This window comes from Cottoperca gobio, chromosome 20 (genome assembly GCF_900634415.1).
Source record: "Cottoperca gobio chromosome 20, fCotGob3.1, whole genome shotgun sequence".
Lineage (NCBI taxonomy): Eukaryota > Metazoa > Chordata > Actinopteri > Perciformes > Bovichtidae > Cottoperca > Cottoperca gobio.
In genome coordinates this window covers 14467017-14484607 of record NC_041374.1, presented here as the reverse complement: position 1 = coordinate 14484607, position 17591 = coordinate 14467017, and the positions used below count along the sequence as shown (strand labels likewise).

Here is a 17591-nt window from a genome sequence, read left to right as displayed (position 1 = left end):
CATAAGAGGCTTGATATTGTTCCATTTTGCACACACTGGAGAAAAGCCGGTTCAGCTGAAGAGTGTGTAGCCTGAAGGCTGATGTATTGATCTGATATCAGGTGCTGATGCTCCTTTTATAGTATTAGCCTTTGTGTGTTTTCTCAACATATTGTATATAACAAGACATAGAGACAACTTGGACTTTGTATTTTTTCAGTTGCTGTGCCCAGCAAGAGAGGTAAGCATGTACATGTCTGGTCTGTGTAGGCAGGTAGCTCTGTGCTTACTGTGTGTTTGGGCTGGACTTTCCATGTGGTCTCAAGCTTTACTGTATTCTTGTACTTGATCTGTATCGTTTTCTGTTCGCGGGTGACCTGCCTTCACTGCTGAGCTGCTGATCTCATTCTATGTGTGCGTGTGTTTGTGCCCGTGTGCATGTCGGTCTATATGTACCTGTATCAATAAGCCTGCACTGGGCTGCAAATAATTGGGATTTGATAACTGAAATTACACATATCGACTGTTTATTGTCCTCACAAGCAGCGATTAAGAAGTCTGTCCTACAGAGGGGTTGTGAATTAAATAAAAGTTCAAGATTCAACTGGGAGTATGAATCTGTGATTAGACACACGCATCACAGCACGTGATATAGAAGACACATTAAATGTGTCAGTGTTGTCGGTTTAAAAAAAAAAAAAGAAAAAAAGATTTTCTTTCTTATTATTTCAGAAATCAATTCAGGTATCACTGCAGCCAGGATTGTTTTTGTTCACTAAAATATGCAGCCCTAATTATAACGCAAGAGGCCTGCTGCCATTTGCTAGAAAGCGGTGTCCACAGCCACAAAGGAGTAAAGAAAAATGTGCGTGTGAGTGTGTGTGTGTGTGTGTGTGTGAGAGAGCGAGAGGTGAGAGACAGACTAGGTCACAGTATGTATGTGTGATGCTGCGCTCTGCATCTGCTCCAGTTTGCTTTGCCGACAATCTTTCCCCCCCTTGTGTGTTCTCCTACATCAGAGCGAACATACACATATAGACACACATGGATGCACAAACGAACATAACCACATGAGTGCTGAAACACAGCTGTGTGCGTGCGTGTGTGTGTGCGTGCGTGCGTGTGTGTGTGCGTGCGTGCGTGTGTGTGCGTGTGTGTGTGTGTGTGTGTGTGTGTGCGAGAGATGCCACACACTCAGTGAGCTATATTAAACTAGGAAACGATCACATCCATTAAGCAGAATTCGCATTTGTATGAACAGAAAGAGCTCAAATTACAATCTCCTCTTGAATAAAGCAGCCACTTATGTTTCATTAAATTTGGACTCATGTTTGCCAAAATGATGAATGGATCAAATCATTATCTCATCCTCATTCCCGCACTTTTAAAACACAATTTCCGATACAGCAGGAGAGAAGCCATTTAAAAGCTTTTGCAATGCTTTTCTTTTTCACATTAAGAATAGTGTTTGCTAAAACTGCCGGGCTTTGTTTAATGTAGTGCACAATAATTAGTGAAAAAAGAGCTGCTCATCCAATATCTTCTCAAAATCTATAGCATAGGGAATTTAACCCTGGATTAACCCTGGACAAATGCTGCTCCCTGTCTGTCAAGGTTGTGTACTGCACTTGAGTTTGAAGTGCGTATTGCTGCTCGACCCCGCTGACCCTGTTCTCTCATTTTCCTTTTCAGTTCGAGAGAAACGGAAGAGCCTTTACATCAACCACGTAAGTATGATAAAGCACATCGTGTGTGATTCATTAAAAAGGGTAGAAGTGGGTGTTTCACTAAGGCTTAAGACTCTCATGAATTTAATCATTCAACTGTCAATTATTTGATAGTGTGATACAATTGTGAATATGATAATTGTGCAATCGGTGATTTTAATGTCTTGTATTTTTTGCAAGTTCACACACATTTCGGAGAACAAGGTAAAGTCCTCAAAATGACCCCAAAAATAATCCAATCATTGTCCCTCCCTTTCCAAACCACTAAGATTCCACTTCTAGTTGTAGTCACATGTGTGTAATGAGCATGTAGTTAATGTAGTTAAATGTCATTATGTAGATGTAGTAGTGGCAGTTTCATCACATTATGGTGTTGTTCATCGTTGTCCTTCAGCAATTGATCAAATATGCAATTATATTTATGTGTTAATCTTGGAAAAACATTATTTTTGAGTTAGAGCAAAAAATGGAATAACCCAATTGACATGATCGCTCAGTATGTGCCAAGAGCAAAGGAGTTGTTACAAGATGAGCCAATATAAATACATTTGGGGCTTCTCTAAAGGTGCACTCCACCATAAATGCCATTCCTGCATGCAACCATGTCAGAGGGCAGAATTAGTTTGTGGGCTTACAGGTGCCCTACTTTCCATAGCTGTTAGCAGGCCTTTTGGCTGGAGTATGACAGAAATAGAGATTGACGTGCATGTGTGTCTGTCTGTCTGTCTGTCTGTATGCGTGTGTGAACTCCAGCATCATCCAGGCCTGGTGAGACGGAAGTACAGCTCATGTTCCACCATATTCCTCGATGACAGCACCGTCAGTCAGCCCAACCTCAAATACACCATCAAATGGTAACTACATAATCGTTTCAGCCCAAACGTGAAATAATAATAATAATAATCTATTCAATCTAAGTCTACTGGCTCATTATCTTCTTATTGTGGTTTTAATTAGCTTTCTTTGTCTTTACAGTGTCGCACTCGCAATATACTACCACATAAAGAACAGGTACGATAAGTGCTTTTATTCATATACAAGTACGTGCAAGTCACTTCTCTTCATTTGCAGTCCTTTTCACAATCCTGCATCAAATATCGCCATCAGAGGTTAGCAGACAAAGATAAACCTTGGCAGAAAAAAGTGGCCCCCCCTTTTGATCCCAAGGCTTATGTTGAAAGTGTGATGATATTGGCTTTCTTTTTGCAATAAAATGTGGTGGGTAAAGTTACATCCTTTTTTATTTTTCTCTATTCACTACACATTTGAAGTGCACATGAATGGCTTCTTGAACAGGCAATCAGACATCACAGAGGGGGAATTCATATTTGAAATGAAATGAGTCTCATGCCATCTGCTTTTTGTTTTCCTACCATACTCTGATGTTCCCCCTATCTGTTTGTCATTCCAGAGAAGTCGACGGAAGAATGTTGATAGACATTTTCAATGAGAAACTGCACCCGCTCACGGTAAGGCCTTAACTGAAGATATGTTTTCATTACGTGAATGCTGTAGAGCTGACAGGACAAACCACGCGAGCTGATGAACAGCAGATGCCCACGGAGGGAAACCTTTCTTGTAATCTCAGGACCATCTGGATCATTCAAATGTATTGTCATGCTCCTTATCAGACAACTACCGAGCACTCTAATCAAAGTGAATACTCGTTTGTAAGCAGAAGTCTCACCTTGCTCCTTGTGTTTCCATTTGTGGTAAACAATCTCATCAAATGTTGTGAACAGAGTGAATCTTTCATTTTCATTTTGATGTCATTTTCTGTTTTTAGAAGTCTGAAATTCCTCCGGATTATGAAAAACACGACCCTGAGCAGAAGCAGATCTATCGCTTTGTCAGGACGCTGTTCAGCGCCGCACAGCTCACCGCTGAGTGTGCCATTGTCACGTTGGTAAGTGTGTGTGTGTGTGTGTGTGTGTGTGTGTGTGTGTGTGTGTGTGTGTGTGTGTGTGTGTGTGTTTCAGTGCTGACACCAGGAGGGAGTGTTGCTTCCTGATTCTCTTTCTGCGCTCCTTAGTGTCAAGCGCTGTCTTCTTTCTATCGCCGTCCTATAGACTTTGGACCTCATCTCTTTCCCCCGGATCCTATGAAATGCTCGATATATCCCTCCAGAGGTTGTGTCCTCTAAAATGTTGAAATGTTAACTAAACCTCACAGAGAGACCAGAACATTGGAAGGTGACACAATAATTGGGACAAGATCGGTTTGATCTGCGCAGTTTCCTTTCAGAATTACTGAGGCGTGAAGTATGTCTGTGTGCCTGTAGCAAGGATATAATTGGTGCTTCGCTGTACAGCCGGCTCTCTCACCACGACTTACTGTATGACACTCTGCACCGCTCACCTGTATTAAAAACCCTTGCAGCATTCATGTTGTGAGATTTATCTTATCATCAAACATGACAATTCCTTCCATTTCGTCTTCATTTTTTAACCAGATTATTTACATGTGTTCTGTAATTATACAAGTGTTTAAAGAAGACAATTAAATTGATACATAAGGTTAATTTGCTCCTGCTGGTTTTTCTTTAGCAGCCACGTTAAGTTGGAAGTGAACTCTCTCTCCCTGCCCGCTCATCTGCCCAGAAACATCTCTTTCGACACGTTGTCGCTCTGATATGGCTGGCCTGGTGGCCTCGTATTAAGTTGCTCTGCTTCCTGACAGATGCACCAACGTGTGACGTGCGTGTATGGGTGGGCCCCTTGTTTCCAGAGAGTGATGGGAAAGCAAGCACACCGATGCACAGTATCTGTCAGTGTTTCTGTGTCTGTAGCAAAGATGTGTCAGACTTCACACACACACACACACACACACACACACACACACACACACACACACACACACACACACACACACACAGTCTTGCACGCGGCCTCCTTCTTCCAGTCCCCAAGAGTAACGTCTGGCATGCAGCAGTAATTGAATAGGGCGGCTGGCTGGTGGTTATTATGTTAGCTTAGCTGACACAGCTAACTTTAGACAGGGGAGTGTTCCTGCCCTTCCCAGTTGTCACTTCACAGGATAGGAAAGGGAAAGCTTTTCTAGTGAATGGAGATGACAGAGACTCAGATAATCAGCATGTCGTCTTTTGTCGAGACAAATCATTGTTCAGGATTCCCAACAGAAAGCACCAAGAACAGGATTTCCAGGAAACACATTGCTTGTTTGTAACATGTGAAGCTAGAGCTCCACAGCTCAACATCTAACATTACCAAAGCCTTTTTCCAGGGGTGCAGAGGTCATTCATTGGTGTGTCACACAGAAATCATTAGTTCAGAAACATTTACTAATATTAGCATACTTCTAGATGATCCATATTAGACTGATATGTTAAACTGCTGCTGCATTTGAATCTGTCACTGGATAGTCCTGCACCATGTGGTCAATTATCTGGTTAGTTGTTGAAATGCGGAACGCTACATGTTGAAGGTCTGGAGTTTAAACTTGGAATGCTGACGAATGATAGAATGTAGTTAAAACCACCACCAGTCAGGAATGTGTTGAAGGGAATTCATAAACTATAAACTGCGATTCAAGTGCATCACGCTCGATTATTTTCTCAATTAATCATTAGATGTGTACAATGTCAGAAAATAGTCAAAAATGTCCATCGCAGTTTCTCAAGGTCTGAGACTTTTAAAAGTCTTGTTTTGTAAGATATTCATTTTAATATGATATAAAACAGATAAATCTCCATATTTGAGAGGCTGAAAACAGCTTTTTCTGACATTTTTGCATGAACAATTACTAATAACGGTTAATCGATTATCAAAATAGTTGCTGATTATTAATTCTATAGTAATTGTTGCACCTCTAACTCAGAGCAGGATTACTTTTTGAACACAAAAAAGGACTGAAAACCCGTAAGTAATATGAAAATAGTATGTTGTTTCATCCATATCAAACATTTCCTGATTACCACATTTTGCCCAGTTAGCACATCTGACGTCGGCCCAAGAATCACAAAATAAATAATTTGGATGTAATGTGGTTGAGCGGGGCGGCTGTTTGTCAACTGCCACCGTCTCTGGATTGTTTGTTGTGCTTGTTTGTGTAGTTTTCTCCCCGTGCTGCTGCATTCATATCCTTCAGCATGTGGTCTGCCTCTCATTTCATGCGGTCTTTCTTCAATGCTGCCCGCTGCCAGATGTGTATATGTGGTGTCTGTTGGCAGGCTCTGGGCCACAACAGTGACAGGTTAGCACTGCCTGCAGGCACAAAGCCTAACCCAGCATGACTTGTCCAATTAGCCTCCTGAGCTGTCTAGTAGGCGAGTCAAACCGGGCTGCAAAATAGCATAAAAGTATATTTTTATTGATCTTTTTCAACCTTTGCTTTTATCCAAACCACGAGGTACCATTTTTATATCTAATAATTAGACGGTAATAAGCATCAACTAATAGATTATTACCAACAGTCTTCTGGGATTCTGTTTAGGTTTTAATCACATAACACTGACAGTTCTGCGTGTATTCCTCTCTGCCATTAAAAATAAATAAATGCAGCTTCTCTGCAGAAAATCCTTTTTATTTTGTCAGGCTTGTCATCTGAGATGGTCTGGTATTCAGCTGAGCCTGCGCTACATTTTATTTATGGAAAATGAAAAAAAATGTAGTTCCTGGTGAGCCAGTTACAAGAATAAGATCTATTGTTTTTATTACATCATGGCTGTTACAAACTTTAGCAAATGACATGTTCAGAAAATAGCTAAAGTGCTACAAATACCAAAATAAAAAACAAGTTAAATATTTACCAAGTTTACTAAATATTAAACTAATATAATATTATTAACAAATCCATATTAAAAAATACAAATAAATACAAATTTAAATAAAGAATGTTGCAAAAAAGATGACAGAAGATGAAAAGTTGACACGTGTATGTTGGTGGACTTATTACATCGTGTTATTACATGCATTGTGTTTTTTTGGCGTGTGTAGTGGAGAAAAATTAGCGTTGTGAGGCATACTGTAGCTTCCATTTAGTCGTCTCCAGCAGATCACTGCAGCTTTCATGCTTGACATTGTCCTTCTAATAGAATGATGATCAGAAGAATCAGCTTCTGTACAAGTATTCCAACTTGTAAGGAACAGGTGCCCGCAGGCTCAGTCTTTGTGATCCGCAGACTGTGGGAATTCTGGCTACCGAAGCAGAGCGAGAGAAATGGAAATGGGGAGAGAGGAGAGGGGGAATGTTTCGATCCACATGGACATTTTAATGAGCCAGCTCCGGGGGGGAAGCTGGATTTCTTCTGACATCTTGTTATTTTGGTTTTTACCTGGAGGAGGAATAGGCAGGAGACTGCAAAACTGCAAAGCAGCAAACTAACTCGAAGAAAATGAATGTAGACCGGGACAGCCGAGGCTAGTTAAACACAGAAACACTTGAGGAAATGCTAATAAATAATGGAAAATGCATTAATGCAAGCTTCTGTTCTATTGTTATAATGCGTTATTCATGGAACAAAAGGCAGAATTCACAGCGATCAAAGTTATGTGTCCAATTTTGTACCTTCAAATAAGTATAAAAGATCAATATTTATGAGGTGTTGACATGTGACCTCTCTTTGTCCAAGGTGTATTTGGAGAGGCTCCTGACCTACGCTGAGATCGACATTTGCCCTGTCAACTGGAAGCGGATCGTGCTGGGAGCCATCCTCCTGGCATCTAAGGTGTGGGACGACCAGGCGGTCTGGAACGTCGACTACTGCCAAATTCTCAAGGATATCACAGTGGAGGACATGTGAGTTGCTGCATACACACCAAAACATTGCATTTAATTAATATTGAGGCCAAAAGTGCATAGAAATGCAATGCACACAACAAGAAGCTCTGTAGGCTGAGGTCAGATACGCTAAATGTTAGCAGCTGCTGCCAGTGGTTATTAACATACAGGAGCCTCATTTGCAGTGTTTTGTTTCTTGTGTGTTTTGTTTTGTACCAGTTTAATTTTGTTTTGCATAACAACATTTAGTATGCATGAAATGTATTAGAGATGATGGTGTTTTTGTGTTCTGAAGGTGCCCGCCTATGTGGGTTTTTTTTGCTAAAAGAATGTAATCTTATTACAATTACTAACACATAACAGCATTTCATTTGCATAATCTATTGAGAGCAGGCCAAAACAAATTGGCTACAGTTGATAAATGAACTTTATATCTTGCTGGTTGAGTTTATGTGTAACAGCCAATAATTATCCGGTTGGCAAATGCTATTGAATATTTTAAAGACGAGTTTTCCTGTTTTTGGTCTATAACATGAAAAAAGAAAAGACAGTGGAAGATGCCTCTCAGAAGAAGTTCACTTTTTCATATTGTTTAGTTCAATGAACGGCCCAAAACTCAAAAGTAGTTCACTATAATAGAAAACAACCAAACAAAATGAAAAACGGCAACCAGTGATTTATTGACATTTTTGCTTGAAAATGGCAATAAATGTTTTGATTTGAATTAATCAATTAATAGTTTGAGCCCTCTTTGAAGTGTGCTGTTGATCTGACTTGGTATACAGTCTCAGCCATTGTTATTCACCATTCCTCTAAACTACTGTCCCTGTCTTCACCCACATTTACAGACCAACATTCAGGGTCTTCCCAATGCTGACAGTACTCAAAGTGTTTGTGGGGTCAGCCTGGGTTCAAGGATGTGCTCAGTCACGTCATCTATGGTGGTCCGGGCATGTTTGTGGCGACCTCTTCCCAGTTTGTCTTTGGTTGTTGCTCTTGGACTGGTCCCATAAAAGCAGCGATGCAATAGGTTAGCCCAGTTAAATACAACTTAGCCTCATGATAAAGTTTGATCACCTAATAAGATGTCGTCTCCCCATCATTAGACCAAGATTCATGTGAGTAGGCTTGTAAAAACCATGCACCGTCAGTTTCCATCAGTTATTCTTGCACCTTTCCTAATGGAGATATAGTATAAATGCACATGCTATCATGTCACCAAGCTTTAAACGTGGCAGGTTTATTATATAGGTTTATTTAGTTCCCAACAAGCTGACAATCAGACATGCGTGGCTTTTACTGGATGTCGTCCTCTATTACAAATGAATAGAAATGTTACCATTGCCGTGTCAGGGACAGGGAAGAAGCATCTTGAGCATGATGACCCATCACAGTTTGTCATGTGCACCGGATGAGTCTTAAATCCACAGGAATCTTTGCTGGATTATTCTGAGGGCAAACACGATGCTGGAGACGTGTTGCCACTGCTACAACCTCTGACCTATGCTGCGTTCACACTCCTCTCCACCAGTCGCTGTGTATTCTTGTCCTTGGGCTCAGATTTTACAGAGCAATGACATCCACCTGTTTGGGACTCTTTCCCAGTGAGAGGAGCCCTGCAATGTGGTTCTGCTGTGCTCCCATATGGCAATTTACCAGACAGTGACTCAGTACTCGGTCAATGTTAGCCTTTTAAAATCCATGCTCGGGAACATGGTCCTGCTGAATTCCTCCTTCCACCCCCAACAAACACAAGCTTGACTTTTGAAATAACTGCAGGGGAGTCTGGGAAGAACTGTGAAGAGCAGAGACACACAAAAAGAAATGGATGAGAATAGCTGAATAGCTGCCATAGCGAGATAAAAAGGAAGGAGCATTATTAGGCAGTTTGGCTACAATGGAGTCTAAATTTAGCCCGTCTGTTGCTGCACGCCTGTGATTGCGCGTGGGTGGGGTAGAAAGGCTCGGAAGAAGAGATGGATAGTGCTTCTTATGAATGTTACAATGCAAAATGAATCGACCATGACTGAAGATAAACCGATGAAAGCGCCTGTCAGTGCGCCGCAGAAGGGCTCACAGAGCTGTGCAGCATGAGGCAATGCATGACAATAGCATTTTCAGGATGTGGGATTAATATTATATTTTACACATAATGCCCTTTGCTTAGATATCGCTCCTTTCAGTGTGAAGAAAGGCTTATGTTTGGTGGGTGTACTGGGTATTTACATGCTGCATGTGTATTGGTACTGCACATGTGAAAACAACACCAAACATCTGTGTGAGGGGATGGAGGTGCCAGGATGGTCTCATGAGCACTGAACAACCCCTCTCTAGTCCTCTTCAGTCTCTCTATAAAGAATGTATTTGGAGACTGACTAATTAATGCTTCCTAGCTAAATATCTAACTCACACTTCCTCTCTGACGAAAGGAATGAGCTGGAGCGTCAATTCCTGGAGCTGCTGCAGTTCAACATCAACGTGCCGTCCAGCGTCTACGCCAAGTATTACTTTGACCTGCGCTCCATGGCCGAGGCCAACAACCTCAGCTTCCCCCTGGAACCCCTTAACAGGGAGAAGGCCCAGAAACTAGAGGTGAGTGGTACATATAAAATCTTAAAATCCGAACCCAATTTATTGTGGCCTGAGGATATGAAATACAATGAACTGAGGCCATTCAGCTAATTAGTATTTGAAGTGCCGCAGATAACAGACTATAGATCACCTGCTGGGTGAAGGACAAGGACTGTGTTACTGTGTAATTAGCTCCACTGTCTCAACATCTGTCTCTCCCTCCCCACCATCCCTCTGCCTCACAGCAGTGATGACGCTGATGCTGGCAGATGCATCATCTCCTCCTTTTTCTCTGTCCAAAAGACTCTATTCAATTCCATTCAAAGAGGCCGAGACTGTTTGACCAAAATACACCTAATAAAAATATGTCTCACTGGTAGAGCTTACTATCACTTAATGGAATTGGAGCCATTTGGTAATGTTAAAAGTTCACCTGTGCTTTTCCTGCTATAATGAGTCAAACTGTCTGCTGTGAAAAAAGGGGTTACACATACACAATAAGAGAAGAAAACATATAAATAAACATAAAACATATTAAATTGCATTAAGGGAGGGACTGAGCTATCTTCATACAATAATTGATAAACTAATTAAAATGGGTGGAAGATTAATAGAATGATGCAGATTTCCCAAGTAGGTCCCTTAACATCCTAAACATTTGTTTGACCCTTTTTTGAAAGATGGAGAATCTGGTGATTTCCAGTCTAAGAGTAGAATATGTTGGGACCATGCCCCACAATAATGCCAACAACAAGTCCCATGAAAACCATCCGGATACTTTAAGCCATTAATCAAAAAAGTAATAAAATAAATGAGCTAAAACGCCTTCAGACAAAAAGCTAGGATTTTAACCCTTGATGATCTCACTTTCTGGTGACTGCACTTGTGTTGTGGACGTACTTCCTGTTTGGTCGATTGATTGTCGTCTCTCATATTGTACACGCACTGATGTTGTGTTTCGTCTTTCAGGCCATCTCTCGGTTGTGTGATGACATATACAAGGACTTGAAGAAACAAGCGAAGAAGCGGTCAGTGAGCGCAGACAACCTGACGGTGGTGCGGTGGTGTCCTGCCATCATTTCCTAACACTGGCCGCCTGTAGCACGCAGATAGACCTGTCAGACATACTGTACTGTATTTCCGCCTGGGTAATCAGGCAAACCAGGTGGGCAGCAGTCCTGTGGATCAGTACACACACACACACAGACACAGACACACACACAAACACAAACACAAGCTGGCACTTTTACAAGTGTGATTGCACCCTCTCTGGTTGTTGTACATAAAAGAAGTTCCACTGGCTGCCTGCACTGAACCAAACAGAGCTGAGCTGAACCAAACTGAAGTGTGTGTGAGTGAAAGTTGTGCAGAAGAAGAGGCCAACCACAAATACAAGTGGCAATATATGAGAGACTACGTGAAAAGAAAATAGGAACAAGCTTAATGTGGAAAAACAACAGGCGACAGCGACAACAGCGTTCCATAACTCCCTCTGAGGCTCCACTGGCTTGTACGCTTGATTGAGGGAGGCCGTGTACATTCCTTTCATTTTAATCTTCTGGTTCAGTCACTTCCTTCCCTACCTGAAGCATGAGAGGATATCTTTTTGGACCGCTTATAGGCACATTTAAATTTTTAAATGCTCAATTCCTCAATTTGTTTTGTTGGTGTTTATCTGGGTTTTTTTTTTGCATTCCCATCCAGCAGAAACTTCTGCGAGCAGATCCAAGACATGTACGTACATTCCACCGTTTCCTTGTTGATAAATTGACTAGACTACACGTCGTATTCACTTACACTGTAGCCATTTAATTCAAGTTCTCAGTCAGAGAACCAACGTTGAAAAAGCAAATCAGTGTTTTGCTCCGGGGCGTTCTGACAGGATCTGGGGATTCAACTTGTACTATTACAGTTACAGTTTCTCTAACAGCAACGCCATCCAGCCATAATTCAGATACAGCTATAACAGGAAAGCAATATTCATGCGTTGCTTTGTTGTTGTAATTAAATGCAATGAAGCGTGCATACTTGGAAGACGGCGGTCCACTACTCTCAGTCAGACGTGAGACGTCACACATGAGACGTCGTACTGTAGATCTTATGTTAATTCACTGCCATTGTCCTGACCTGTGGTGCCTGCAATAAGCTAGTGTAACACTTATCCCCTTTCTACTGCAGGAATAGAACAAATAACTGTATTGTTTTTCTTTAACATTTTGTATGGTTCTTCCAGCTTACAAAGAAACAGCACAAATGGAATATTGACATTTAGGAGCCACAAAACGCATGATTATTTTTCAGGGTGGTTTTGTGTTGTTCTGGAGAGTACCCAAATAAATCAAAAAGCATTAAGTGACGATTCAAACACTGCTTACAAAAAGATAGATTGTATACATTTTGCTAAATTGTCTCTGTACAGTGTAAATGCAGCACCGGTGTGCAAAATCTGTAGACTGGACTGTACTGTAAAAAAAATGAATGATGTTGTAATATGTATATCGGATCAGTTTTTACTGTACACGAGGGTGGTGGTAAATATGTTGGATTCCATGTTCTTATTACAAATCAATTAAAGACAAAGGTGAAGTATTAAGATTGAAATGGGAGACACCACTTTGTTTTGGTCGGTTTTCTTGTTACGATGTTTTCACACTGCTGAAAATGCCAATTCTTAATGTGTTACATACTGTATGATATATAGATAATATGAGGCAATTCAATCTGTTTTTCTTTTCTTTTTTATTATTATTTGTTGTAATTTAAAATATATTTTCTAACCCCCACTCTGTGGAAGCATTGCCAGATCCATGTTCTTAAGCAATGATGCTTGTTTCTTATGGAGCCCTGTAACTGATCAAATGCAGTAAAAAACACAGTAATACAGAATACATCAAGAAATACTATTGTTATTCCAATGATTTTCATAGCAAAAAAACCTTTGTATTTCTTTTTGTTCAACAAACTATTATTTATTGATGTATTCAGTTATATATTCAGTAATTCTTTGACTTTGCTGATCACCTTTTACATTGTTGTGTCAGTTTTGGGCTCCTCAGTTTCTTGCATTTCCTGAAAATAAGTGAAACTGTTTTTCTTCATGAACAAATCACTTCCTGAGGTCCTTGACATTTCCTAAAATCAGAAATAAGAATATGTACAGGTATCTAGTGAAGGGTAAACCTATACTTTATGGTTTAATTCATTCCAGTTTTGACACTTGAATGGTTTAATAAAAATGTGAAGTAATGCTTCTATTATATAAACTTCATAACAGTGGTTGTTGGCCTTATGATCAACTGAACTCCCATGTTCCTCCACTACACCATTGAACAGACGGTAAACTGTCTGTGTATAACCTGGAAATGTTTGAAAAGGGCACAAACATAGCTTCTTTTTTTAAAATGGATTTTAAAACGAAAAGGGTCAGATGAAAGTCCAAATTCAAATGTGACATCAGCGTAGACCCTTCTGCAAGCCTCTATCTGTCACATCTGTGATTCAAGTGCTGTTGTTTGTCAAGCTACTAGAGAAGCAGTCAGGTCAGTGAGATTTCCAACCTTGAGCAGCAGGTGTGAGAAGGGACAGAAGCGAACCAAAGTCGTGGAGAAATGAAGGAAGATCCTGTGGGACGTATTGCTCCCACCCAGCCCACTTGCACATGAAGTATATACAAAAGGTCTTGGAAAGAACTGTTGTTTTGCATGGTGCTTTGAATGAGTGCAAAATGTGTCTTTAAGAAAGTAAGGTTACTGGAGTTGCTGTCGTAGGTTCTAACTGTTAGAGGTATTCAAAGAGTGTATATCCTATTTATTGTATGTGTGTGCATACAGCCCAGTCTGGTGTTTTTGTAGACCCAGAAGTGAGTCCTGAGGTGGAAAATGTACTCCGACAGCAAAGACCATGGGCCTGTGGCGTCCTGTCGGCTGGTTAATAGGTGTGTGTAATAGCCTTGTGCACTGAACTCTACCTCTGCTTAGAGTTTTACTTTTCTCTCGATTTTTCTTCTTCTCTTCGAAGACAACTTTTAGAATATACACATTTTGCTTTGATCGTGGCGATCTCATGTGCTAACATCAGTCAACTTCAGTAGCTGTGACTTATTTATTTGTATTTTTTTCAATGATTAATAGTTTCAACATCTTGTGCTGTATTCTGTTGCCGTTGTCAGTGTATTATTTTTCTGTCATTCTGTTCTTGTTCTCAGTTTGCCAAACTCAGATCTGTTTTTCTCTTTGTTTTCAACTATGATTTCAAAACTGCTCCCAATTCTATCTTCTTAAGCAATGTTTAGTAAAACCTGTGCAAGAATTAAACTTTAAAACCTTGCAATAAACCCAGTGTTTGTCTCTTGTTTAATCTGAAAGATGAATTCACCCAATACACACACACACACTTACTCTGAGACCGCAAACCATTTCACATAAAGTCTTTTACCCAGGTGTCACAATATTTCAATATGTACTGCTACTGTATTGTATTGTACAACTGATGTGACTTAGCAGGGTTTCTTCTGTCAGAAAGAAACATTTGAATGCTTAGAGCAAGTGGTAATACAGAGATTACACTACAGTATATTGTCACTGAGGGACACATTTAATCCTGCATGTTAGCCTTGATTTGCATTTCAATCGCTGCTTTGGTAATTGCTATACAAGTCAATTCAATGAGATGAAGAGGTGCTGTGAGCTTTGGTGAGAGCAATTTCCCAACATCTCTTATGAACATCAAACATGTACGTTTGAAATACTATTCCCAGACACACACATGTCCCCTTAAAACCACGTCTCCTGGGTTAATGAACAGATATACTGTAGCTCTTATTCAGTTTGGCTGTCAGTTCATTTGTTTCAACTAATTGAAGTCCAGATTCATTCTCTATGCAATGTGGTCCAGAAGGCACTGGTAAAAAAAAAAGCCTTGGTAAGCATCTGTAGACTGCTATACCTCAATATACTAAATGATGAAAGTGAGGTTGTGTTATGTCAAGTCTGTTTATTTAGAGATGCTAAATTTGTAGCAGGCTAGGATTATTCTTTGGCAAAAGGTTCACCAGCTATTTGCGAACTTTGAGTGTCTCCTGTTTGGTGCTGAGCAGGTACTGTACTGTAAAAGTGTCTTCCTGCAGCTGCTGGAAACCGAGAGCTGTGAGAATCAACCAAAACGGTAAAGTCACAGGCCAAGAAACCAAAACAATTTGCTTAAAGACACTAGAGCTCTACATTGAACTACAGTGTCAAGTGTGGTTTCAATATTCCGAACGACTTCTATCATATACACGTTGTCATTTTCTTTATCCATCACTCCTATACAAATATTGTTCAGTGCAACTTTAAGATGATGAAACCATGTCTCAGCACCCGCATCTTATTTCCTGTGATTTGTTTTTTCTCAATGGCTTTTCTGTGCACCTTTGTTGATGAATTAGATCATGAACAGTTTTGCAAAAGACAGAAAGGTCCTGATAGAGAGAAATATTGACAGGGATTATCAGTTTTGCATCATAATGTTTAATCAAACCACTGTCTTCGTGTGCCGTGGTGCAGCATGTTGGCTCATGAAGTCCGAAACTCTGCTGAGATGTTTGTATCCTGCCGTGTGCATTGATAAGGGATAAGCTGTTTAGGCACAACAGAAACATGCTAATAGGGAAATGGGGAACAGCTGTGGGATCAGGTGGATGATCAGATAATGACCGAGGCTGGAAATGCAGCTGCTGGACTGCTACTTGGATAGTTAGTATGCATGGAAGTGATTACTGAGTTCTACTATTGCCAATATGGCCTCAAACACTGCCATGAAGGGCATTCACACTCGAGTACAACAGACACACTAATCCATGAGATGAAAGGCAGATATTAATCTTTGAAAATAACCTAAGGCTGAGATGTTTTATTAAAACTATTATTAAATTTCTTTTGACTTTGACGCAGCTCACATCTATGATTTTGTTTTGTTTTTAAATGGAGTAGAAATGGAGGAGACAGGTCTACTTCTATAGTTAGTTGAGGACTAACAAGTGCATCTAATATAACGTACAAACATATTGATGAATAGCTGATTGCTAAACACAAAATTCAGTACCTATGAACAAATATATGCTATCTACATCATCATAAACATAATATCTGGATATGAAAAATGAAATCAACTATGCAAAAGGAGAGCAACAAATATATGAAGCATAATAATACAAAATCTATATCTTTTTTGTTATTGTTTAAAAGCAGGTAATATGTTTGGAGAAAGCTTTCAATGTATATATAATGTTTTTGTTGCATGTAATCTGCTCAATCAGAGAAATTGAAAACAGGTGTGCCTCATTATCCTGTAAGGGAGCAGTAACTGGGCGCACCCAAGTAGTTGACGGAAGAGGTAAAACAGTTCAATTGATGACACTGCATTAAAGTTGGTGTACTCATGTTTGACATGTGTGTGCTGATTACCAAATTGAAATGCCGTTATTACTGTAACTAATTATCTTAAATGAGTTATTTATTTGTTATTGAGTATTTTAGGAATGGTTGCACCTGTTGCGCTCACCCTGCGTTTACTTGAGCAGATGGTATGTTCTAGTTTAAATGAGGCTGAGGCGTTGAACAGTGTCACTCCTCTGTAGTGGGTGTGAGAGTCGCAGTATGCTGTGGATTTTATTTTGGGGTTTTACATTGCTTTTGCTGGAGTTTCTTGGTTTAAACCCCCCCCCCCCCCCCCCCCCAAAATAGCCTAACATTGCTTTGTTTATACAACTCTGGCCTCACTTGCTCATCAAACCTTTCAAACTTTCCCAATGACACACATCTACTGCCCTTTATATGCATGGTCAACACTACAGTGCCACTTTAAATGAATTGCATGTGTAAGTCATTTTCTGTCAAAAGTTAAATTTCACACACACTTTTTATTTTAAACAGAATCTATTATGTATTCACAATCTTAGCTTTGCCATAGGCTACGTTCAAAATGAGCTGTGTGGGAATCTTACTTACTGTGAGTCCACTGCTGATCTATAGTGATTATGAGCCAAGCCAACTGTCTTTAGCCATGTGTCCCACCAGAGACCTTGTCCATGAGCGAGGGTGGATGCAGCACGTGCAACTGATACCCGGTGTAAAATCCTTTTATGTGGAGATATGCATGATAAGCAAATGATGAAGCTTATTTTAAGTTTGGAATGTGTCTCGATATACATTTTCAGATGAACTATTAAAGATAGTTTTACTTCATACCTATATTAAATTACTATACTGTAGGTCCTTCTGTCATACACTGGCATCAGCTGTGGGAAAATACAGTTTACAACCTACCAGCATTAAAACAAAATCCACAGTCTGCATATCTACGCTACCATGATTCATTACTGGAAGATGCAGCAGGAAGTGCTCATTTTTATTGAGGAGACAGTTTGAACATGCTTGAGAACTTAATACCGCATTTTAGACTGAGTAAGCCCGGATGCTTGATACTCTCCTGTAAGGATGACCAGGGGCACCAAAATATCTCTGCAATGCCAGGACGGCGACGTGCCATTGGAAGTGTGTTAAGAATAGACCCACAATGGGGCTCGTTCCCGTCTTC

General features: G+C 40.2%; 1 protein-coding gene across 4 annotated transcripts in view; it reads left to right on the top strand.

Annotated features, from left to right (window-relative positions):
• ccny (cyclin Y) overlaps positions 1 to 14349 on the top strand; it is a 32879-nt gene extending 18530 nt beyond the window's left edge. The window contains exons 3-12 of one of the 4 annotated variants that reach the window (XM_029457626.1): positions 200 to 220; positions 1672 to 1706; positions 1887 to 1910; positions 2460 to 2560; positions 2682 to 2717; positions 3118 to 3175; positions 3493 to 3612; positions 7297 to 7463; positions 9875 to 10037; positions 10986 to 14349. In XM_029457626.1, coding sequence (XP_029313486.1) covers positions 200 to 220; positions 1672 to 1706; positions 1887 to 1910; positions 2460 to 2560; positions 2682 to 2717; positions 3118 to 3175; positions 3493 to 3612; positions 7297 to 7463; positions 9875 to 10037; positions 10986 to 11102 — 842 coding nt within the window. In that variant the 3' untranslated portion in view covers positions 11103 to 14349. The remainder of the gene's footprint in view (positions 1 to 199; positions 221 to 1671; positions 1707 to 1886; positions 1911 to 2459; positions 2561 to 2681; positions 2718 to 3117; positions 3176 to 3492; positions 3613 to 7296; positions 7464 to 9874; positions 10038 to 10985) is intronic. The other 3 variants (XM_029457627.1, XM_029457628.1, XM_029457629.1) reach the window with 3 other exon arrangements.
• The last annotated feature ends 3242 nt before the right edge of the window (positions 14350 to 17591 follow it).